Below are 23,860 nucleotides of genomic sequence, written 5' to 3'. Positions count from 1 at the left end.
ATTTCTGCTCTCTCCAGCCTTCCACCCACCTGGGAATTCCAGGGACAAGTACATTCACGTTGTTGCTCTTGTTGCACACTCTGCAGCCCTGTGCCAGAGGGTGGAGAGCCAGCTGGGAAGACTGAGGCCCTGAGGGTCACCCAGCAAAGCAGGGGCAGGGCTTGGAACTCTGCTCATGGCTATGCACTGTGTATGCATTAGCACTGCCCTGCATGGAAGCTACTGGAAACCCTCATTTACAGAGGAGAAATCAGTGCTCGGGGAGATCAAACCACTCACTCACATGGGTGGCAGGAGTGGAATCAGGGTTGGAACCCTCCACTGCCCATCACCTCCTTCCTCTCTGGAATCTCATGTGAGGAGAAGAAAGAGAGGAGGGGCCTCTCTCAGCCTGGCCTCGACTGGCAACCCCTCACTAGCCATAATAGGCTCTGAGACGAGAGGCCAGGGATGGAGGTGAGGGAGGGGGTGCTGACAGGGAAGGTGGGATCATCAGGGGCCCCAGCAAAGGAAGAGGCACCAACATGCAAAGCCTGGTCCTCCCCTACCACCCAGTATACAGATGGGATGACTGAGACCTAGGGGCCAGTGGTTTGCTGAAGGCCTCGGGGCCAGGGAGTGGCAGGGCTGGAAGGAGAACCCAAGGCCGCTGACTTTGTAGCCAGAGGAATCTGTCGGCCACAGCAGGCTGCCTGCTGTCAAAGTTTGCCCTGGATGTCCACCCCCAAGTAAGACAAATGGGAGGGGGCATGTGGAAGTCTCTAGAATAAGACCTGTCACTTCACAGGTGCATGTGAGGCTTGTTTCTTAGGGCGGCTAAGCAGAGGGGTCAGAACAAGGCTTTGGACCCAAGAAACCATTCACTAAGTGACGTTGGGCAAGGGTTTTCACTTTCCTCAGCCTCAGTTTCCTCATCTGTACAGGGGGAATTATAACTTCCCCCTAGGGATCTTGTGAAACAACGGGGTCACAGGCACAGTAAATGGCAACAAACAGGGACGGGCATTAGCCGGGCTGAACTTGACTCTAGGGGAAGTCTGCCCGGCTGATGTTTACGCGCACACACACAGATAGGCACCCTTCAGCAGACCCGGGGCAGCGGACATTTCCTCATTTCAGACACTCATGACCTGGAGGTGGAGGGACACAGGGACATCAGTGCGGTCAGCCTGGCTCAGCACCCAGGAGAAAGTACTGAGTCAGGAAAAATTATGGGAAAGGGGATGTGGTCTTGGGGAGAGGAGGGGAGGGGACAGCACAGCCTGCCCAGGCCCTTCTTGCTGTGTCCACACTGACACGGTGTCCTCCTGCCTTGGAGAGGGGAAGCAGATCTGAGGACATCTCTGTGACCAGACCAGAAACCTCCCACCTGTCCAGGTGAGGGCAAATGGCAGCTTTTCCCCGCTGCCACTTCCTGAAACGTGGCCCCAGGGACAGCCTGATTTGTGAGAGGAAGGAGGGTCCCCATCTCCGCTCAGCCGGGGACTGAGCTTGAAGAAAAGGCCCCATTCCCCATCCATTGTGCAGTCCCAAGGGGCGAGGGGCCGGGGAAGGGAGGTCAGCTCCTGAGGGCTGAGAAGGACGGCCCCTGGGGAGAGAGAGGGTGAGGAGGGCATGCCAGGGGCTGGGGGACAACTCAGCTCTCTCCCCATCCAGCTCCTTCCCAAATGGACATGGGGCCCAGCTCCTGGCCCCGCCTTGTTCCAAACCTGCTGCTGCTTTTGCTGGCACTGCTGCCTGGGGGCCAAGCTGGCACAGACTGCTATGGGATCGCCGGGATACCAGGCCTGCCCGGGGCCCCAGGGAAGGATGGGCATGACGGATTGCCAGGGCCCAAGGGTGAACCAGGTGAGTCTGCTGGCCTGCTGGGGAGGGGTCACCTAGGACCTGGGGGCAGGAGTCGGAAGTGTCCATCTGAGGCTGACTCTGGGGAAGGTGGACAGCTTCTTGATGGCGAGGAGTGTGGTCCCTCCGGCCATGCCTGCTCCCAGGGCAGAGTCTTAACTCTTGTGGCAGGTCTAGCCCCTCTCCCCCTCAGAGCCCAGGCCTCCAGCCTCCCCAGTTTCCCCATCTGATAACAGGGAGAGAACAAGAGCACCTGCCCTAGAAGGTGGCAGGGAGGATCACGGAAGATGATCCAGGTGAAAGCCTTTGGCAAACTCTAAAACGCTCTGCTACTATTTTATTCCAACCCCTCCACGACTTGCCCTGCAACATGGACCCCAGTGACTGTACACAACGCCCAGGTGGCCAGGGTTCAAGTCCCAGCCCCACCACTTTCCACTGTGTGAACTTGCACAAGTTATAGAACCTCCCAGTGCCTCAGTTTCCTCATCTGTAAAATGGGGAGATGGTAGTACCTACTGCACAGGGGTGCTGTGATTATTAATAAAATTAAATATAAAACAGTACTAGCACGTGGTAGGTATCAGTAAGTGTGGGCTATGGTTGTTACCGCTGTTGTCATCTTTGTTTTTATCAGAGATGTGTGCTCCCTTCACTCCCTAGGATTCTGGGTAGTTGGAGGGGTAGGGAGTAAGGAGTCAGGATCACAGTCACAGAATCTTCTGTTGGAGATTCATGGGCAAGCCCTAGCACGAGTGAAAAGGGCTGAGGACATGAACAGGCACTGGTGTTGGGTGAGAACTGCAGTCTGCTGGTGACTTGTCTGAGAGTAGGTGCACATCTGGGGGTGGAATGTGTCCAGAGTGGCCATGGGGGAGGCTGGGGTGCGGCTGGGCAGAGGTGACAGGGGTGGCAGAGGCACTGGGCAAGGGAAGCCAGTGGAGGGGAATGTCCTTAGGAATTTCCCACTGTCATCTTCCCTCCTGGCAATAGAGTGGAATTGTACCAACATTCCAGACGGAATTCTCCAATTCAGTGTGAGTCAAATGAAGCCCCCAGGTCTGCCATTTTTCCAGGACCCTGTACTTCACAGCTGCCTCTGGCCACCTCACTGTGTGGGATGGCTGATGGACACCAATTTTTTTTATATAAATTCATTTTTTATTTACTTATTTTTGGCTGCTTTGGGTCTTCGTTGCTGTGCGCGGGCTTTCTCTAGCTGCAGAGAGCAGGGGCTACTCTTTGTTGAGGTGCACGGGCTTCTCATTGCAGTGGCTTCTCTTGTTGCGGAGCACGGGCTCTAGGTGCGTAGGCTTCAGTAGTTGTGGTACGCGGGCTTCAGTAGTTGTGACACATGGGCTTATTTGCTCCACAGCATGTGGGATCTTCCCGGACCAGGGATCCAACCCGTGTCCCCTGCACTGGCAGGTGGATTCCCCACCACTGCGCCACTAGGGAAGTCCCGGACACCAATTTTTAGCTCCTAATTTGGGCCAGGCATGGTTCTAAGTGCTCTACGTATATTCATCTCATGAGGTAGATAAAATTAACTCTATTTTACAAATGAGAAAACTGAGGCCAAAATCCTTTGAAGAAACGATTTACTCCCATTTTACAAACGTCAAAGCTGAGGTTCAGAGCGATTGAGCAAGTTGCCCCCAGTCACACACTGGAATCCTGTCCAACTTCAAGGCCATGCCCTTAACCGCTACCCTGCACTGCCTCTCAGGCCCCCTCCCCACTGCCGTGTCCCCCCCCCCAGCTGGTTGCTGGAAGTCAACATGAAGCATGAGACACAGCCCTGCTTATCATAGCTGACAGCCGTCACCGAGACCTGACATTACTGAGCACTGCCTGTGAGGTGCCCGGCACGGGCATTCTCCCACCCCACTCTGCCAGCAGCTCTGTGGGATCCGTTCTATTATGCCCTTATCTCAACTGGGCAAACAGAGGCTCTGGGAGGGGAGATCACCTGCCCGGGATCGCGTGGCCTGACGCTTAGGTCTGCTGGGTTCTGATTCCCCACTCCTAACCCTGGGATCTAAAAGGCTCACAAGCCGCAGAAGATCCGTCACAGTAGGTCTGCACAGACACCCACCCCAAAGGAAGTCGGAGGAGGAAGCAGCCACGAGGGCCAGCAGGGGTGGTCAGAAAGGGCTTCCTGGAAGAGGAGACTGGAGCCAGGCCCTAAAAAGATGAGTATGGTTTGGACAAGGGAAGAAGAAGCTCATAGGGGCTCAGATAACTAAGGCGGTAACAAGAGTCAGACACTGACTGGGACTAGCCAGACTTAGCTGTGAGTCCTGACTCCACCTCCTACCAGCTGCATGGCCTTGGGCAAGTTTCTGGCCTCAGTTTCCTCATATGTAACATGAAGTAAGTCGAAACAGGCCAGCTGTCAGAGGGGCTGAATTGGGCTGAGTGGGGCTGGGGCAGCTGGGGAAAGGCAGCCTCTATGGCTCCATCCGGTGGATCCCATGTGCTAAGCTGGCCTGGGCCTGGGTCGTTCCGGCTCAGAAATGGAAGCAGGTTTTGTGGGGCTCTGAATCCTATAGAATGTTGAGGATCCTCTTTAAGAAAAGTAGTACAGAATTTGATGGGGGGCGGGGGGAGGTTTCACAAATCTACACGTGCTACAAAATTGTTTTACAACTATAACCACACAAATAATGCATGTAAAAGTGGAGCTCTGTGGGTCCTACAAAGGTTCATTTCTTGGTTTTGATTTCGTACTTTAGTTATGTAAGATTGGGGACGACTAGGTAAAGGGTACATGAGACTTCCTCGTCCTTTTTTTTTTTTTTTTTTTTTGCGATACACGGGCCTCTCACTGCTGTGGCCTCTCCCTTTGTGGAGCACAGGCTCCGGACGCGCAGGCTCAGAGCCCATGGCTCACGGGCCCAGCCGCTCCACGGCATGTGGGATCTTCCCGGACCGGGGCACGAACCCGTGTCCCCTGCATCGGCAGGCGGACTCTCAACCACTGCGCCACCAGGGAAGCCTCCTTGTCCTTTTATTTTTTTGCAACATCCTGTGAATCTGTAATTATTTCAACATAAAAAGTTGAAAAAATTATAAATGTAAAATTATGCAAAGGGTCTTGAAAGGGCCAGTGCAAGTAAATGGGGCCCAAAGCTTAAGTTTTAGGACCTTTCCAGGGGATCTGCCTCTGACCGATCTTCTGATTTTTGTCAAGAAAAACTAAGAACCTAGACTTTTAGGTGAGGAGTTATCTGAGGCTGCATGCTGTCCGTGGGCTGACAGTCGTGGCCTCTGGCATGCTCTCTGAGATGCAGCCCAGCTCTGCCACCTCCTGAGCTGGCTGGTCCTACCCTCCTCTCCATCACAAACATGGAAACTGAGGCCAAGAGACGGGGCCGTGCTGCAGCCAAGGTCAGAGGGCAAGACTGTGGGGAGGCAGGATTTGAACCAGGGTCTCTCTCCCCTCTTCTCCCTGCCCACTGTGCCCAGGTGAGTAGGCCACCCTCAGGGGGAAAGAGAGTCCAGAGACCAAACCCTGGTGGCATGTCCCCTGGAGCATAGCCCTGTCCCTCTTCCTTGTCCCCTGCCCCATCACTTCCTTCCCACCTGCTCTCTCCCCAGGAATCCCAGCTATCCCTGGGACACGAGGACCAAAGGGTCAGAAGGGAGATCCTGGCACACCTGGCTATCCTGGGAAAAATGGTCCCATGGGAACCCCTGGGATTCCAGGGGATCCTGGCAACATGGGACCCCCTGGGGACCCAGGCGATGAGGGCAGGTACAAGCAGAATCACCAGTCAGTGTTCACTGTCACACGGCAGACAGTCCAGTTCCCAGCGCCCAACAGCCTGGTCAAGTTCAACTCAGTCATCACAAACCCACAGGGGGATTACGACACGAACACTGGCAAGTTCACCTGCAAAGTTCCCGGCCTCTACTACTTTGTCCACTACACGTCACACACGGCCAACCTGTGTGTGCAGCTGTACCGCAACGGTGTCAAGGTGACCACCTTCTGTGACCACATGACCAACACCAAGCAGGTCAGCTCAGGCAGTGTGCTGCTGCGGATGCAGGTGGGCGAGCAGGTGTGGCTGGCGGTCAACGACTACAACGGCATGGTGGGCACCGAGGGCTCCGACAGTGTCTTCTCCGGCTTCCTGCTCTTCCCTGACTAGGGCAGGCAGGCCTGCTCCACTCCCCGGGGCCACCCCATCTCCCTCAGCTTCCCTGCAAGAACCCACTGGGCCACACATCCTTGCTCAGGTCATTCTCGCCACTGGATGGACTCCTCCTCCAGGAAGCCCACTCTGCCCTCCTGCCCTGAGTTCTCTCCCTCCTCCAAGCTCCTTCAGGAGTCACTGCTTTGACACGTAACCAACACCTTCTGATACTGTCATTAGTGTTTTCCAAGTCTTGGAAGAGACAGAGAGATACATGAATGAATAAATAATTAAATCAAAGGCTATGCACGGCTCCGAATCCTCACTGCCAATTCCCTAAGAAGTAGTTCCCTTCATCTTCCACTTTGCCCCTGCCACAGCCATGTGTGGGCTCCAGATTCAGGCATCTAGCTGGTGTTCAGTAAAGCTTGGTGCCAAGGTAGAGACACTCAGCACCATTTGGCCATTTGGGAGAGAGATGGTCAAATGTGGCTGAAGGCTGCAAGGGGTCCGCAAGGGGCCATCTGTTGTCACTTGTTTGGGTGAGAGGCACTGCTGTCATTAAAGGTATTCGTGCTCACAGGTAAACGGGAGTGTGTTTGAATTCCCAGACCTACGTTGACCGATGTTGAGTTATGGGAGCGTCCACCACAGGAGGGGTTTGGGCTAAGGCAGGCCCAGCACAGATGAAGGCAAGATGTGCAATGAATTTGTGCTGAATTAATGAGTGAATTGGGGTGAATGAATGAATGAATGAATAGTGGGTAAATGAATGACTAAAAGCAGAGCGAATGAATGAGTAAAACAATCATAATAGCTAACATTTATTGAGCACTCACTATACACCAGGCATTACGCTAACCCACCTATTAAATGATTTAATATTCGTAATTATGCTCTAGGTGGGCATGGATGGGTGAGGGAGAGAGTGAGAATCTGACTCCCGGATGTCTGATTTTCCCCAAATAACTGAGACTCTGGGGGCCCCCAGGAGACCATCCAAAACCACTACTGCCCACAAGCCATCAGGGTTTCACTGTGAGACTCCTGACAGTTGGGCCCAGCTGCCTCGATCCTTGTTGGAGGACCAGGAAGCCGGCCGTAAGCTGCTGCCCTTTCGCTGCGCTCACCACGAAAAGGGGTTGACAGTTCAGGTTCAAAAAGATAAAAAGTGTAACTTTCCTGTGCAGATTGAGGGTCTGGCCTCAGAGCCCAGTGAAACCCAAGGCTCACTCAGGCCAGGGAAAATCACCCCTGCCTGATTGGGCTCTCAGCTTGGTTCCACAAGGCCCCACAGAGCTCACAAAGGCATGAGATGGGCTGTAACAGCAGAGGTTAGAGCTCAGCTCTCCAGCCACTGCCATCCACTTTGGCTCCTTTGTTCCTGAAGGAAGCTGTTTCACACCCCCATAGCTTTGCCCGTGATGTTCCTTCATTTTGTAGAGCCCCCACCCCACTCATACAAATCCTCCGTCCACTTAGATAATACACACTCAGCTGTCAGGAATCAACACAAAGATCACCTCCTCCATGAAGCCTTCTCTCATTCTCCCCTTCGTGTCCCCACAGCGTCCTCCACCGACTTGGACCACAGACTCATGACTTGTTAGAGCCCAGGTTCCCAAATCTGGGGGTGCAAAAAATTACCTGCAGACTTATTTATAAAATAAAAAAACAGATTTCTGGACCCAAGCCTGTTATACAAAGGTTTGGGGAGGACTGCTATTTCCAGCAAGCTACAGGCTGTCTACATCTCAGCAGTGGGTCACAGGACAGCTCTTGGGACTGGGGGAACCTGCATTGACCTGTTTCACCAATCAACCTATTCTGAAAAATTGAAAGTTGCTCAAGGTTGATTCAAGGGCGGCAGCGGCTCCAGAGGCAGCAGCGCCGGGTCCCCGTGGAGGTGCTCCTAGAGTTTCCCTGGAGCAGTGGAAGTTCTGACCGCAGGGTCAGGACCGACCAGGTTTGTGTTCTCACCATAGCGCAGGGGCCAGTTCGGTTCCTGTTAGTGCCCTGAGATCTCCCTCCTCCCCCTGAGTTTCGGAGAAATGGCTGAAGCTAGTAAGCCCATGATGAAGAAAACTTCAAAATCTGTTCCTTTGGAGAGGAATAAGAGAGAAAAGGAACAATTCCGTAAACTCTTTATTGGCGGCTTGAGCTCTGAAACCACAGAAGAACGTCTGTGGAACCACTACCAGCAATGGGGATATCTCACAGACTGTGTGTTAATGCGGGACCCTGTAAGCCAAAAATCAAGAAGATTTGGTTTTGTCACGTTTGCATCCATGGCTGAGGTTGATGCTGTCATGGCTGCCAGACCTCCTTCCACTGACGGGAAAACCGTTACTCCCAAACGTGCTGCTCCAAGAGAGGACTATGGAAAGCCGGGGGCTCTGGTCACTGTGAAGAAGCTGTTTGTTGGTGGAATTGCAGAAGATACTGAGGAACGTCATCTTAGAGATTACTTTGAGAAATATGGAAAAATCAATGCCATTGAAATAATTACTGATGGGCAGTTAGGCAAGAAAAGAGGTTTTGGGTTTGTTGCTTTTGATGACCATGATCCCGTGGATAAGGTTGTGTTGCAGAAAAATCATACCGTCAATGGTCATCATGCAGAAGTAAGAAAGGCCTTGTCTAGACAAGAAATGCAAGAAGGCCCATGTTCTAGAAGTGGAAGAGGAAGAAACGCTGGTTTTGTATATTTTCATGGTGGTGGTGGAAAGTTTGGAGCAGGAAACTTTGGAGGAAGGAACTTTACAGGAGGATCTGACGGATATGGAAGAGGACATACATTTGGGGATGGCTATCATGGGTCTGGAGGAGGACCTGGAGGTGGCAATTTGGGGGGTAGCCTTGGGCATGGAGGAGGGTGAGGAGGATATGGTGGTGGATATGGCTACCAGGATGGGAGCTCCAGAGCTGGTTATGACAACTATAGAAGGAGGAATTATGGAAGTCAAAATTACAGTGATTGGGGCTTCCCTGGTGGCACAGTGGTTAAGAATCCGGCTGCCAATGCAGGGGACATGGGTTCGAGCCCTGGTCTGGGAGGATCCCACATGCTGCGGAGCAACTGAGTCCTTGTGTCACAACTGCTGAGCATGCACTCTAGAGCCCGCAAACCACAACTACCGAAGCCTACATGCCTAGAGCCCATGCTCCGCAACGGAGAGTAGCCCCTGCTCGCCGCAACTAGAGAAAGCCTGCACGCAGCAACGAAGACCCAACACGGCCAAAAATAAATAAATAAAATTAAAAGAAAAATTACAGTGATTTGGAGGATTATAAGCAGAAACCTAAGTACGAATTACTGAAGAGTGGAAAACTGAGTGGTAGCAGGAACATGGGGGGATCATACAGTGGCGGAAGCTATGGTCCAAGAGGCAATGGAGGAAGTGGGGGTTATGGACAGACAAGATGATACTGAGCTTCTTATTTGCCATGGGCTTGACTGTATAAATAGAGAAGTAGAGCCCAGAGGTAACAGAAGAGCTTTAGGTTATCGAAATAACAATGTTCAGGAAACTCTTATCTCAGTCATGCAGGGATATGGGAGAAGACACCAGAGCAGGTACACAGAGCCATTTTGTGAGTGGACTCAATTATGTAAGAACATTACCTTCCTGTGGAGGAAAGACTATAAAAAATGCTTTTGAAACAGTTTCTTAGCTTTTGAATTGTTGTGTCTTTCCAGTGGTCTCTATACAAGTGTGGAAGAATCCCTTCTTTGATAATGTCAAATTTCAAAGTTTTGGGTGACGTGTGAAACCTTTTTCAAGATTTTTCTCAAAGTTTTGAAAGACTATTAGCCAGAATCATGGTGTAATAAGACATAACATCATTCTTCTAAAAAAATCGATTTCGTGTGTAGAGTTAAGAAGCTGTTGTACATTTAAGATTTAATAAAATAATTCTAAAGGTAAAACAGTAGTAGTTTGTCCTCTTTGATAATTTTGCACTTTTAGTTTTTACCTTTTAAATGTTTTTCTTGTTTTATGATATCAAATTTTGAAGTGTAATGATATGACTTACCTATATTATGAAATGGTTACCAAAAAAACCTTTTTCTTCTTGTGATGAATAGGATTTACTGCCTTAACAACTTTCATAGTATCCTACAGCTGTGCTAATTTTGGTCTTCTTGTACATTCCATCTTTTGTAATGGTGAGTAACTTGTCATGTATCTATTGGTCATTCGTATATCTTCTTTGGATAAATGTCGATTCAGTTCCTTAGTCTATATTATAGTTTGATTATTTGCTATTGTGGCGTATGAGTTTTTGTTGTACATTATCTGTTTTGTATTTATTTACCTTATAACTGGAAGTTTGTACCTTTGAACAACCTTTATCCTGTATTTCCTCCCACCAATTTTCTGCTGCTGGGAGCCACAAGCATGATGCATGATTCTTTTTCTGTGAGTTTAGTCATTTTTTTCGGGATTTCACAAATAAATATGATCATACAAAAAAAGAAGGGTTTGGGGAGGACAGAGACATGGGTGGGTGGACGGTCTGCCAGGTGAAGTCAATGCACGAGGTCCACCACCTGGCTTTTCTGCACTTATTTCCTTACAGGTCTGCATCCCTCACTGGACTGTGAGCATCCTTGAGGGCGGGGCCCCTTTGATACAGGCCAGGCGCATAGTAGGGGTCTGGGAAATGTGTCAGATGAGAAGGAAGGAGAGATGAAGACACACACACACACACACACACACACACACACACACACAGCAATAACAGAGGCCAGGGCCTAGGAACTCGGCCTGGTCCACAGAGTCTGAGAGCCTCTGGCAGGGACAAGGCGGGGGTCACGGGGCCGCTCCACTCACAGCTCACCTCCAGCAGCTACTTAGCAGCCCACCCGGCAATGCTGCAAGTGATACATCTTTCTTCTCATTTCTCTTTTGTTTAAAAAATCAGTGCACCGTTTATGTAGGCCACGGTGTCAGATCAGAAACCTGTATTTCGGAAACGACCATTTTTATTTTCCATAATTGTTTCCTTGTTGTTCTCTCTTTGCCAGGAGAGACAGGCCTATGAAAATGCCAGCTTGTCTGCTTGGCCGAGGGGAGCTGGGGGAGGGCTTTTAAGGGGGGTAGCAAGGGTGGGACAGGAGCTAGTACGAGGCACCCCGAGGACCGGGGGGCCTCTTTCAGACCACAGGATGTGCAAGGGTCTTAGGCTTCTCTTCCACCCTCTGTAGGGATTGTCCCTTCTCTATCAGGGTTGCAAGCCAGCGTTTTAAGGGTACAGAGACCAGCTGGCTCTCACTCAGGGGCCAAGGGTCTCCCTAGCTCCTGACCCCTAATCCAGGCATGGCTCCTGTGCCTCCAGGCTCCAAGATTTCTGTCTTCTCTTCAGAGAAATCACACGACTCCCAGGTTTACCTTGGGTGCCTACTGAGGGCTGGGCACTCAGCTAGGCCCTGGACATGTGGGGTTACCTCACTGACCCCACAATCACCCCAGGAGGGGGTGCCCATGCCCCTGACTCATATACGGGGAAACTGAGGTCAATAAACACACCTGAGGCCACATAGCTAGAAAGAGGTAGGCCTGGGATTCAAACTTAGGAGGGGGGCTTCCCTGGTGGCACAGTGGTTGAGAGTCCGCCTGCCGATGCAGGGGACGTGGGTTCGTGCCCCAGTCCGGGAAGATCCCACATGCCGCGGAGCGGCTGGGCCCGAGAGCCATGGCCGCTGAGCCTGCGCATCCGGAGCCTGTGCTCCGCAACAGGAGAGGCCACAACAGTGAGAGGCCCGCGTACCGCAAAAAAAAAAACAAAAAACAAAAAACTTAGGAGGGGCTGATTCCAAAGCCCATGCCCTGACCCCCCCCCCACCCTGCTGCTTCCTATTCTTAGGCTCATCCTGTTTCTACCCCAAATTCAAGCCCATCTTTTCCCTTTTTTTTTTTTTTTTTTTTGCTGTACGTGGGCCTCTCACTGTTGTGGCCTCTCCCGTTGAGGAGCACAGGCTCCAGACACGCAGGCCCAGCTGCCATGGCTCACGGGCCCAGCTGCTCCGCAGCATGTGGGATCCTCCCGGACCGGGGCACGAACCCGTGTCCCCTGCATCAGCAGGCGGACTCTCAACCACTGCGCCACCAGGGAAGCCATCTTTTCCCATTTTTACCAGCCACCAAATCATTGGAGGGTCTATAGTTGGCTGAACCCAGAGACCCTTGGGTTTTATCACACGAGTCTCTTCTTTCCCTATCATCCTCAGCAGTAAACACTTAATTTCTGCCAAGAAGCATCCACAAGCCCAACGATTTTCTCTCTCTAAGCACAGATATCAAGAGAGCCCTCCTGACCTACGGCAGCTCCTGGGACTCGCTGGGCAACCACCCCTGAGAGGGGCATCACGTTGCTTCAGACGCAGCCTCGGTAAGAGGGCTGCTATCCCGGTGCCAGGGATGCCTGACTCCAAGTCCTGCATCTGCCACGAGTGAGAGGTGTGGGCTCCAGCAGCTACTTCTTGTGACATTCATCACAGGAGCAATGAAACCATTGTGTCACTTGATGTGTAATACCAGTCTCCCCCGGGAGAAGAGACACCCCACGGGGCAGGACCCAGGGCCGATTGGCTTGTGGCTCTATCGCCGGAGTACATAGAGGCTCACGATAAGTATTTGCTGAACAGTGCTCTCTCCCCTCTGGGCCTTGGTTTCCCCATGTATAAAATGAGCGGCACGGGCTGGGTGACCTGCAAGCCCCTCTCCTGTCCTAACTTGCTGTGACGCCAGGATCAACAAGCAACAGGCTCCTGGCTGTGCCAATTACAGTCATCAGCCACAGGTCTGCTGGAAGCAGAGGAAGGGGTATAAGCAAATCATGACCACATTTAAAATTCATTTTTCATTATTAGATTATTTTCTGAGAACAGAGAAAGAGCCGGGGTGTAGAAGGGAAAGAAAGCAGAAGATGAGCCCAGAAAGGGGAGGCCTGGGACATGGTATGATATTAACAATTAACATGTGCACTGCACTTTACAGTTTACCCTCCTCTTTCTCCACTATCCCATCTGAGCCCCCCAGCGCAATCTGTAGAGCAAGTGCAATTATGGTCCCACCATATGGCAGAGGAAATGGGGGCTCCCTGGGGTTCCCTTGGCTGAGAATGTTTAGTTGGTAAGTGGCAGAGCCAGCATACGAGTCAAGGTCCCTGACTCCAAATCCAGCCCTCGGGCACCAGGGCAGCCATGTTTCCATTTCATTGAGGAACACCCATGTGCCTGAAGAAATGCATGAGGTCAGGGGCCTTGGCAGGCAAGCCCCCAGTTGTGGACATTCTCCCGGAACAGCCCGATTCCCCCACAGCTGCTGAGCTAGCAAAACCAAACTGGCACCCACCCGTCCTACTTACAGTAAATCCCTCCAGATTGCGGAAACGGGACCTGAAACTGCCTGAGGACAGCAGAACAGGGTGAGAGCGGGGTGACAGGGAGGGGGGCCGGCCTGCGGGGCCCCTGGGAGGGGACCGTCAGGGGAAGGCCCTTGTTCTCGCTGGAGAATGGAACTTCCGCTTTGGACTGAGAACAGGAGGCTCCCAGCTGCCTGTCCCACTGCTGCCCAGCCCAGCGGCATCAGAGGACGCCAGGTTCCCAGGTGAGGATGGGGCTTGGCACCTGGGGGGACTGGCGGGCAGGACCAATATGGCAGAGGGTGGTGATTCCCAAAGTATAGGCCCTGCATCCCCTGCCTCAGAGCCACCTGGAGTGTCTGACAGTGAGGATTCCTGGGCCCAATCTCAGACCTCGGGAGTCCAACTCTCTGGGGGTCAGCTTGGGAGTCTGCTGCTACCTGGGGTCCCAGGTAATGGGGAGGCACCAGGATAAAGGCTTTGGGGTCACCAAGACTGGAGCTGAGCCCTGCTTCTGCCTCTCAGGTGCTGGTGATCTGGGCCAAGCCACATGACCCCTCTCAGCCTGGACCCTTTCCGGGGATATCAGAACCTTTCAGGGCTGCTGTGAGCCCTAAAGGATATACCAGCTCAGCCAGCGCTTAGCACACTACCTGGTGCAAGATATGTCAGAGGCAGGGATGCAATTAGAACCCAGGTTCCCCTCTGCTCAGCCCAGCATTTCTCCAGCACCCGCCTTCTCTTATTTCCTCACAGTCAGACGAGAAAGCTCAGCTTGACTCTTTCAAGGAAATGATTTGACTTGCAGGCGGAGTTGTGATGAGTTGTTAGTTAGTACTGATACCACTCAGTAAGGCTTGCGAAGGAGGGTGTGGGGTCGGGCACTGCACTAGGGACCTGGCTCCTTCTAGGTTCCCTCGCGTGTAATCCTCTGGCAGCTCTGTCGGGTTGAAATTAACTTTGCCAAAGGCTCAGAGAGAGGTTAAGGCACTTGCCTGAAGTCCTGCAGCGAGGCAGCAGCAGAGCGGGAGTTCAAGGTCAAGTTGCCCTGACTCCAAGTCAGGGGGAAAGGGGCTCTTGGGGCTGGAAGGAGATGGAAGGGCGGCTGATATGGGGAACGTGTGAGGAGCCAGGCTGACGGCGGTGACAGGCGGGAAAGGCAGGGGGTTGTCACCGGATGCGCTTTGAGTCCTCGCCCAAGTCTGAGACTCGCTGGCCCCTGAAATGGGCCAGAACCCAGATCTCCCCACTACCCCCCCCACCTCCGGCTCCCCCGAAAAAGCCCAAGTCTCATCATGGGTCAGAACCCTGCTCCCCTCAACCCCCCACCCCCCGGCAGGTGGCCAGGGCTCCCCACCCTGCGCTGCCTGCACCTGAGAGACCTCCTCTCCCTGAGCCCAATCTCCCAAAGGGACCAGATTCTTTTTTACTTTTCCAAGCATCCTCCGTTGTGTCCTGAAACCTGGGGGCTCTCAGATGATAGTGATAATAAAAAAACTAGCTAATATTCACTAAGCACTTCCAACATGTCGGGCTGTCGTGAGCCCTAACGCATCTGTCCTGCCGCCAACGCTGTGAGGTAGAGATTACTATTATCTCCCTTTTACAGAAGGGGAAGCTGTGGTCGGAGAGAAGCAACTGGCCTAAGGCCCATAGCTAAGAAGGGGCACAGGCCTGGTTTGGACCCTGGCAGTGTCCCTTTCCTTATGACACTCCAGGCCTCTCACCTTTGGTGAATGTTTGCTGCCAAACAATAGCAACAATAATAGTAATGATAAAAACCATCACCAAGCCATCACCAAGCACCAGCCCACAACCAGCACTGCTCTAAGTACAACCCAGGCTGTAGCTCCTGTCAGGCTGTCTGGCTCCAAAGCCCATGTTTTAACCAGCAGGTAGGGAGGCCTCTTAATGTAACACCCGTGGTGTTTGGATGGGTTTGAATGGGGAGCGGGTTTGAATCTCAGCCACAGCGGGGCTGCGTGACCTTGATCGAGGTTCCCGCCCTCTCCACTGCCCAGTTTCTTCGTCTGTGAAATGAGAAAGCAGGGGTGCTTTCCCAGGGGGCTGCTGTAAGGACCAAATTAAATGAGAGAATGTGGCCCGTGAAGTGTTTGGCACAGAGCCTGGCACCTGCTAAGTGCCCAACGCATTGATTATTCAGGGTGTCAAATTGTCGTTGTGCAAAACCTCCAGCCAGATAAGCAGGATCGTCCCCAGAGCCACCCTCTCTTGGGAGCGTGACAGAGCCTAAGCCGGTCACTCGTGGCCCTGGTCGCACCCACATTTGCAGCCCCCCCTTCCTTGTTACCCAGTACAGCCCCTGGTCTAATTCAGCTCCTGGTCTGAGCCATGAACTGATTAGGAGACCAAGGGGGCTGGGGCTGACTTTCTGAGCACATGAGCCCCACATCAGCAGGTTTTTCTGGGCTGGCACAGGCCTCACGAGGCAGAGGGGGCAGGGGTCTGGCCACAGCCCCACCATCAGCCAGCTCACTGGGTGATCTGGGGAGGGCTGTTTTCTAATGTTTGCATCTCAGTTTCCTCATCAGCAAGGTGGGGAAATAATCACAACCCACTTCCCTGGAGTGCTGTGAGGATCAGACAACCCCAGCTATGGGTCTGAGCTAGAGCCCAAAACCCTATGGTTCTTCCCCAGCCACGGCCTCACCTGGCTCCCCACGGTTATCTTGGGAGATGAGCAGGGACCCCTATGCTCTTCTATTTTAAGAGCAGGAAACTGCTCAGACTTGGTGGGCTGAGGGGTTATGAGGGAAGGCTTCCTGGAGGAAAAACGCTTTGACCTGGGCCTGGAAAGATGGAGAGAATTTGCATCTAGGCAGAGGTGGAATGGGCTGCCTCAGAAGGTAATGAGCTTCCCGTCACTGAGATGGTACAAGTCATGGGCGGACGGGGCCTTGGCAGAGATGTTACTGAGGAGACTTAACAGTAGGCTGAGGCCCCCTCAAGAAGTTAGACACAGAATAACCATAAGACCCAGCAATTCCACTCCTGAGTATATACTCAAGAACTGAAAACAAGTTTCAAACAAATCCTTGTACATGAATGTTCACATTAGCACTAGTCACAGTCGGCAAAAGGTGGAAACTTCCCAAATGCCCATCCGTGATGAATGGATAGGGCTTCCCTGGTGGCGCAGTGGTTGAGAGTCCGCCTGCCGATGCAGGGGGCGCGGATTCGTGCCCCGGTCCGGGAAGATCCCACGTGCCGTGGAGCGGCTGGGCCCGTGAGCCATGGCTGCTGGGTCTTCGCGTCCGGAGCCTGTGCTCCGCAACGGGAGAGGCCGCAACAGCGAGAGGCCCGCGTACCGCAAAAAAAAAAACCAAAAAACAAAAAAACTTTCCTGGTGGGAATGTCTATAGACTTTCCTGGTGGGAGGACTTCCCTCACAAAACCAGCCCTCCAGGCAGCCTTTCATTTCAGCCAGGGCACTCACCACGGCCTATAACTAGTTCTATTGACTTGTATGTTGACCTGTTTATCGTCTCCCAGACTGTCAGCTCCATGAGGGCAGGGACCACATCTGTCTTGTTCATCAGCGAATCTCCAGTGCCCAGAACAGGGTCCGGGGGATAAGGCACTCAGTGAACACAGGAACAAGTGAAGGAATGAATGAACAAACCATGGCCGTAACCTACCGCATCTTCTTGTCCCCCACCGCCACACACACAGGAAGCAGCTGAGCAGGGCCATGATGAAGACCCCGCGGGGCAGCGTCCCAGTGCTGCTGCCGCTGGTGCTCCTGAGTCTGCTGCACGTCTCCCAGGCCCAGAGTGGCTGCACTGGGCACCCGGCCATCCCTGGCATCCCGGGCATCCCCGGGGCACCGGGCTCCGACGGCAAACCAGGGACTCCAGGGATAAAGGGAGAGAAAGGTACTGTGGACTTTGGGAACAGACTAGTGTCACTGACCAAGGCCCCATCTCCTACCTCCCAAGTCCCAGTTGCCCACCTTAGGGATTGCAAAACACTTGCAAATCCATCAGCTTGCTGAGCCCTCCACAATAACTTTGCAAGGAAGGAATTCTGATTCCCATTTTACAGATGGGAAGACTGATGTCCGAAAGGCTACTGACTTGCTCAAGGGAACCCAGTAAATGTTGAGGCTGAGGCCAAACCATGGCTCTCTTACCACTAAATCCACTGCAGTCACACAGTCCTGGGTTGTTACCTCCAGGGTAGGTGGCTTCGCCTCTCTGAATTGCTATTTCCTCACCTGTAAAATGTGGATAATGATTCTTTGTCAGAGTTGTCACAGGGTTCAAATGAGACTTCCTGCCATAAAACCCTCCTGTAAGATGTAGTTCATGTGTTCATTTAACCATAGCCTTCCGCTCTCTTCACATAATCTCACAATCCCACAAAATATCCCCATTTTACAGATGAGGAAGCTGAGCCTTGGAGAATGTGACTCAGTCAAGGTGACCCAACTAATAATGACAGATGTGACATGAGAAACACATCTGCCTGTCCCCTGAGCCCATGTTCACAGCCACTATACTCTGCCACTCTACTGGAAAAGGTTTTATCTTGTGTTCTGCCAAACCAAGGAGGAGTAGCTGTTTGGAGTGGTGGAGTGAGAAGGATTCTAATACTCCCAGCTTCAGCAAGAAAGAATGCATGATTGATGAGGGATATGTGCCGTCAGGGAGGGGGTGGAGAGGGATAGCACATGTGCCCGGAATTCCTGATCCCTGCTCCAGGCTTAAGCCTGTATGAGCTGGCGAGGAGGGCAGGTCCAGCACCTTCCTGAGGGAGACGCCGCTCCCCAACCCACGGGCATCGGTCCCCATTACTGTCAAGCACGTCTCAGACTCAGAAAGCTGAGCTGGAAGGAGACTCGGGGCCCCTCCCCAACATCCCGTCCTCTTGTTCACAGATGGGGAGCTGAGGCCCAGAGAAAAGCGGGGACCTGTCTGAGGTTACGCAGCCAGGCTCCCTGCCTCCCAGCCCAGCTCCTTCCGGGTTCTCAGCGATCTCTGGCCCCCTCATATCTCTTGTCTCTGCCTTCCAGGGCTGCCGGGGCTAGCTGGAGACCACGGTGAGCTTGGAGAGAAGGGGGACCCAGGGTTTCCTGGGATTCCAGGAAAAGTCGGCCCCAAGGGCCCCGTTGGCCCCAAAGGTGCCCCAGGGCCTCCCGGAGCCCATGGCCCCAAGGGCGACTCAGGAGACTACAAGGCCACGCAGAAAATCGCCTTCTCGGCCACACGCACCATCAACAGCCCCCTGAGGCGGGACCAGGTCATCCGCTTCGACCACGTGATCACCAACACCAACAACAACTACGAGTATCGAAACGGCAAGTTCACGTGCAGGGTGCCTGGCCTCTACTACTTCACCTACCATGCCAGCTCTCGAGGGAACCTGTGCGTAAACCTCATGCGGGGCCGGGAGGAGACACAGAAGGTGCTCACCTTCTGCGACTATGTCTACAACACCTTCCAGGTCACCATGGGCAGCGTCGTGCTCAAGCTGGGGCTGGGGGAGACCGTCTTCCTGCAGGCCACCGACAAGAACGCCCTGGTAGGCATCGATGGGGCCAACAGCATTTTCACCGGGTTCCTGCTCTTCCCAGATGCAGAGGCGTGACCTGTGGGTCCAATTCACCCCCTCCCCTGCCAGCCACGCTCTCTTTACCCCCAACACCAGCCCCCACCTGGCCAAAACACACAGTAGGGCTCCTTGGATATTGCTGAATGAATGAGTAAATAAACTTTTCAAGGCCAAGGGACAGTGGTCTAATTCAAATCTGTGTCCCAGCGACTGGCACATAGTAGGTGCTCAGAAATATTGCTTGAACGCTGCTTGAATGACTGAACAATGAATGAATGAATGAGCTCTGAAAGCAGAAGCTCTATCTAGTTGGTGGCGACTGGAGGGCCAGACTTTGTGTCCAGTTCTGTGCCAGACGCACAATGGGAGATGGGGAGGGAACACCATCTGTTGAGCACGAATATGCTCAAAACACTGGGCTAGACCCTTTGCCCCTTCTCTCATTAATCCTCGCATGCATCCTTGGAGATAGGTTAAATCATGCCCAATTCACAGATGAGAAAACTGAGGATCAGAGGGATGAAGGGATTGCCCTCGATCCCACAGAAGAGCTGGGAGGGCAGGTCTGCCCACTGATCACTGAGACCTCTTTCAAGGCAAGGCATCTAGGCCCCTAAAGGGGTGTTCTCTGTGTAACGTCACAAACCTCCACCCAAGGGATCAAGGAGCCTTTCTTCAGTCTTAAGTGACCTTGGAATCAAGACCCTTCCTCTTTTGATTCTCACCACATGCTCTCCCTCCCAATGCCTTCCCAGCCTGGCTCAAGCTCAGCCATCCAGTCAGAACACACGTCACTCCCCTGCTCAACAATCTTCAGTGGCTCCCCACTGCCAACTGGACATAGTCCCTGCCCACGAGCTGGCATTCAAGGCTTTCTATGGATTGACCTTCCAGTCTCAATCCTTCCTCTCCCGGACAAAGAATATCTCCACTCCAGACCAGCTGGGCCCTTTCTGTCTTCTAGGCAAGACACATGCTTTCCTGCCTCGATGCCCTTACTCTCACTGTTCCCCTTCCACTCTGCCTATCTAACCATCCTTTAAAACCTCATTCAAGCCACACCCTCTCCCTAAAAGCAGACCATGCCAGCCCTCATAGCTCTTACCCCTCCAACCTCCTCTAACCCCATTTCTCAATTGTTCAAGTCTGAGCACACACTGCCTGCATCTAGCATTTCACTCATGCTCACCCCGTCTCCCCAGCTAAGCTGTGAGCCCCTTACCCTGCTCATCTCTGAACCCCTCCCAGCCCTGCACCTGCTCTCTGCAGCCCCTCCTACTAGTCCCACCCACCAAGACTCTCAACCAATCCTGACCAGAGGTAGAAGGGATTTAAAGCACTTCAGCCTATCACATAGCGTTATAACACCAGTCCAGCCTCCTGCTTGGCTAGCCTGTTTCTCAGGATTCCGTTCATTGGGTGCAGCTTCTGCCCTATCTCCTGGGCTTCAGGCCTGCCCCCAACCTCAGACTCTTCAAAGGGGACCTGGATTGAGCCTTTTCACCAGGGGCTGGGCCTTCTTTCTGCTACTCAACCCTTTCAGTACCAACTGTCTGCCTGGTCTTGGTAAGAATTGTTATAATAATAACAACCACACCACGACTGAGTTAAGTTACTGTGTACTTAGTGTTTTGTGTGCATTAGCTCATTCAACCCCCACCACAAACCCTGGGAGACACATACTATTATCCTCATTTAAAAAATAAGAATCTGAGGCTCAGAGAGGGCAAGGGATTTGCCCAGGGTCACACAGATGCAAGTATACAGCCAGGATTGAGGCCTGCTTCTGTTTGTCTCAAAGCTCTTGCTAAATCTATAGACATACCACTCCTTGCCACCCTCTCCTGTTGGAATCCCCTCTGCAGTCCCCCAGCCTCTCACCTGAACCCATCCGACCTCAGGAGTCCACATTCCCGAGCCTCTACCGTTGGGTCTGTCTTCACAGGGCTACACTCCACCCCAAGGGCAGATCTGCTTGCTGGTGGTGAGCACGTGCAGGGCACCCCAAGTCGCTGCAAGGACCCAGGCAAAGCCGGCCACGGCCAAGACATCAGAGCTCGTCTCTAGTGCTGCCTCAAGCCGGCTGGCTTTCCTTCAGGACCTGCCCTCCTCTGACTCCTGACCCGTAGACCCTGACCCTGCCGCCTTTCCTCCGTCAGACCCCTACCCTGACAGCACTCTGAACTGTGCCCCTTTTGTGCCTCCCCTCCCAGCTTCCAGATCTGCCAGAAATCCAGGGCTCTCACTGCATGTTCAGCCATGCCCACTGCAATCAAACATACACTTTACCTTTGTTATTGCTCTTTCCCACCCTGTGAGGAGGGTTCACCTTGTCAGTTCTCTGGAGAGACGATTGAGGTTTCATCGCAGGAACCAGGACCGAGAATGATGGGGGGAGCCTGGAGGTGACCATAGGTGGGTCTCGGGATTTTGCCTATTCCATCACTGTCCAGACCTGCCTGTTCCCCTTTGCCCCTTCTCAGAGTGGATGGGGTTGAAACTCAGATCTCCTGGCTGGGCTAGCTAGTTGAGCAGGGGAAGGAAGGGAAGTGGTCTTCTCAGGCCTGGGACCCTTGACCTTCATGCACCCACCTTGACTCGGACTCATAACCCTCAACATGCCAGAGTCCTTTTAGTTTCCAGACTTCCAAGAAACCTCCTAGAAATAATAACCTTCCAGAAAAGGAGGGACTTATCAGGAGAAGCCAGAGGACCTACAGGACCCAGGAGCAGGTGGGACAGCTCAGTCTCCGTGGACGTGGGTGCCAGACCGGGGCTGCTGTGTCTCCCGCTGGGACCTCTCGGCTCTGAGCCTCTCTCTGCAGATTGGCCCTCTTAACCGTTAAAGGCAAGTGGAGATACATGGATGCCCCCAACAACAGCCTGGACCACCAAGCCATCCCCTACCCCTCAAGGAAGTTACCCAGAGACTAACGTCTCCTATTCCCAGTTCCCAGGAGAGGGGATCTGATTGGCCCAGCTTGGGCAAGAATACTCCTGGCCCAATCAGCTGAGGCCAAGAAGGAGCAGGCCTATAATAATAGCAGCTCATGGTTATTGACCTAAACGCCCAGTGAGTATTCTCTCCTGTACTAGTCACAACAAGCCTAAGGAGCAAATCTTCTAACCCTGTGGTTGTCAAACTTCAGCAGGCATCACAGTCACCACGAGGGCTTGATAGAATTTGCATTTCCTGGGAATTCCCTGGTGGTCCAGTGGTTAGGACTCTGTGTTTTCACTGCCGAGGGCGCGGGTTCGATCCCTGGTCAGGGAACTAAGATCCCACAAGCCACAAGGTGTGGCCAAAAAAAAAAAAAAGAGTTTGCATTTCCTAAGAGTCCCCACATGCTGCTGGTGCTGCTGCCTGAGGGACCACACTTTAGGAACCACTGCTCTAATTTTATTGCTCCCATTCTATAGATAAGAATGTTGAGGCTCAAGGAGGAGATGTTACTTGTCCATGTCACACAGAAGATTCAGAATTTAGATCCAGGGACTTCCCTAGTGGTCCAATGGTAAAGAATCCGCCTTCCAATGCAGGCGCCTTCCAATGCGGGGGACATGGGTTCAATCCCTGGTCAGGGAACTAAGATCCCACATGCCGTGGGGAAAATAAGCCTGCACGCCACACTACTGAGCTCGCGTGCCTCAACTAGAGAGACTGCGTGCAGCAAAACTATAGGGCCCACGCGCTCTGGAGCCCACATGCCACAACTACAGAGCCCACACGCCCTGAAGCCAGTGCACCACGACTAGAGAGAGAAAACCCACACGTCACAACTAGAGAGAAGCCCGTGCACCGCAACGATGAGTCCGCGCACTGCAAGGAAAGATCCCGCCTGCCTAAAGGAAGATCCCGCGTGCTGCAACTAAGACCCGATGCAGCCAAAAATAAACAAATAATAAATAAATCTTAAAAAAAAAATAGAATGTAGATCCAGGCCTATGTAACCCGGGGATCCATGTGTTAAACTCTGTGCCCTTCTGCCCAGACTGCAGGGTTGGCTGGGCGGTTCCCAGAGCAGTGTGGGCGGATCCACCTTGTCTGCCACCTCCTGGCTACAGTGCTCTATCCTTCATTCTCCACCTCCACCCTAGTCCATCCAGATGGGCGTGCCCCTCCCAGTGACCCACAAGCTTTGAGCCAATTAAGAAGAGAAAAGGAGGGACTTTCCTGGCGCTCCGCGCTTCCAAGGCTGGGGGTACCGGTTCAATCCCTGGTCAGGGAACTAGGATCCCACATGCCATGCAGCCAAAAAACAAACAAACAAAAAACCAAAAAACAGAAGAAGAGGAAAGGAGGGTGAAAGCAAAGAAAGAAGGTGGGGGCTTGATAAGTAATACTAATAACAGCTCACAGGGTACCTGATGCTTGGTGACCTTTACAATCATGTCCCCCTTTCACAGAGGGGAACATCAAGGCACAGAGCAGTTAAGTGGCTTTTGCCTGATGTTACACAGCTAGTAAGTAATACAATGAGCATTCAACACAAGGCAGTTTGGCTTCGGAGTCGCTGCTCCCCACAGCAGGCAGGAGGTCCCTGAGGGGCTGTGTGGTGTGGCAGGTGAGGGCACTGCCTCTTGAGTCAGACAGACTTAAGATCAAATCCTGCCTGAACTCTTTACCAGCTGTGCGACCACGTCAAGTGACTGCCCTGGTCTTCTATGCTACCTGCTTACGAAAAAACGATGCGGTGCGCACCTGGTATGTATCGGTGATTCTTCTCTTGGATTAAATTCCTCGAAGTGGATTCCCTGGGGGAAAGGATGTGTAAACTTTGAAGGCTTTGAAATGTGAAAGGATTATCTGTCAAGGCTGGACTCGCCAGGCCGGCTCCAGGCTTGCTGCCACCAGGGGGGAGCAGACACCAGGAGAAGGACAGCCTGGAAGAGGAGTTGGTGGACGGGCCGCTGAGATGGGACCT

At 52.9% G+C, this 23,860-nt stretch overlaps 3 protein-coding genes across 3 annotated transcripts; all 3 read left to right on the top strand.

The window, feature by feature from the left end:
• The first annotated feature begins 1,324 nt into the window (after window positions 1-1,324).
• C1QC (complement C1q C chain) lies at window positions 1,325-6,378 on the top strand. The gene is made up of 3 exons (XM_082833345.1): window positions 1,325-1,377; window positions 1,657-1,848; window positions 5,449-6,378. Exons 2-3 carry the CDS (start codon window positions 1,668-1,670, stop codon window positions 6,003-6,005), a joined length of 738 nt encoding a protein of 245 aa, XP_082689471.1. The 5' UTR covers window positions 1,325-1,377; window positions 1,657-1,667; the 3' UTR covers window positions 6,006-6,378.
• Window positions 6,379-8,041: 1,663 nt separating this feature from the next.
• Window positions 8,042-8,869, top strand: LOC309957834 (heterogeneous nuclear ribonucleoproteins A2/B1-like; the record flags this gene model as incomplete). The annotated part of the gene is made up of 1 exon (XM_082833341.1): window positions 8,042-8,869. The coding sequence occupies one exon, from the start codon at window positions 8,042-8,044 to the stop codon at window positions 8,867-8,869; it is 828 nt and encodes a 275-aa protein (XP_082689467.1).
• An 8,192-nt stretch (window positions 8,870-17,061) lies between these two features.
• Window positions 17,062-19,074, top strand: C1QB (complement C1q B chain). Its single transcript, XM_082833346.1, has 2 exons — window positions 17,062-17,257; window positions 18,397-19,074. Exons 1-2 carry the CDS (start codon window positions 17,074-17,076, stop codon window positions 18,969-18,971), a joined length of 759 nt encoding a protein of 252 aa, XP_082689472.1. The 5' UTR covers window positions 17,062-17,073; the 3' UTR covers window positions 18,972-19,074.
• Window positions 19,075-23,860: the final 4,786 nt, after the last annotated feature.

The sequence above is a fragment of the Leucopleurus acutus genome (assembly GCF_964270905.1).
Source record: "Leucopleurus acutus genome assembly, chromosome: 2".
Classification (NCBI taxonomy): domain Eukaryota; kingdom Metazoa; phylum Chordata; class Mammalia; order Artiodactyla; family Delphinidae; genus Leucopleurus; species Leucopleurus acutus.
This window is presented reverse-complemented; position numbering and strand designations above follow the sequence as displayed.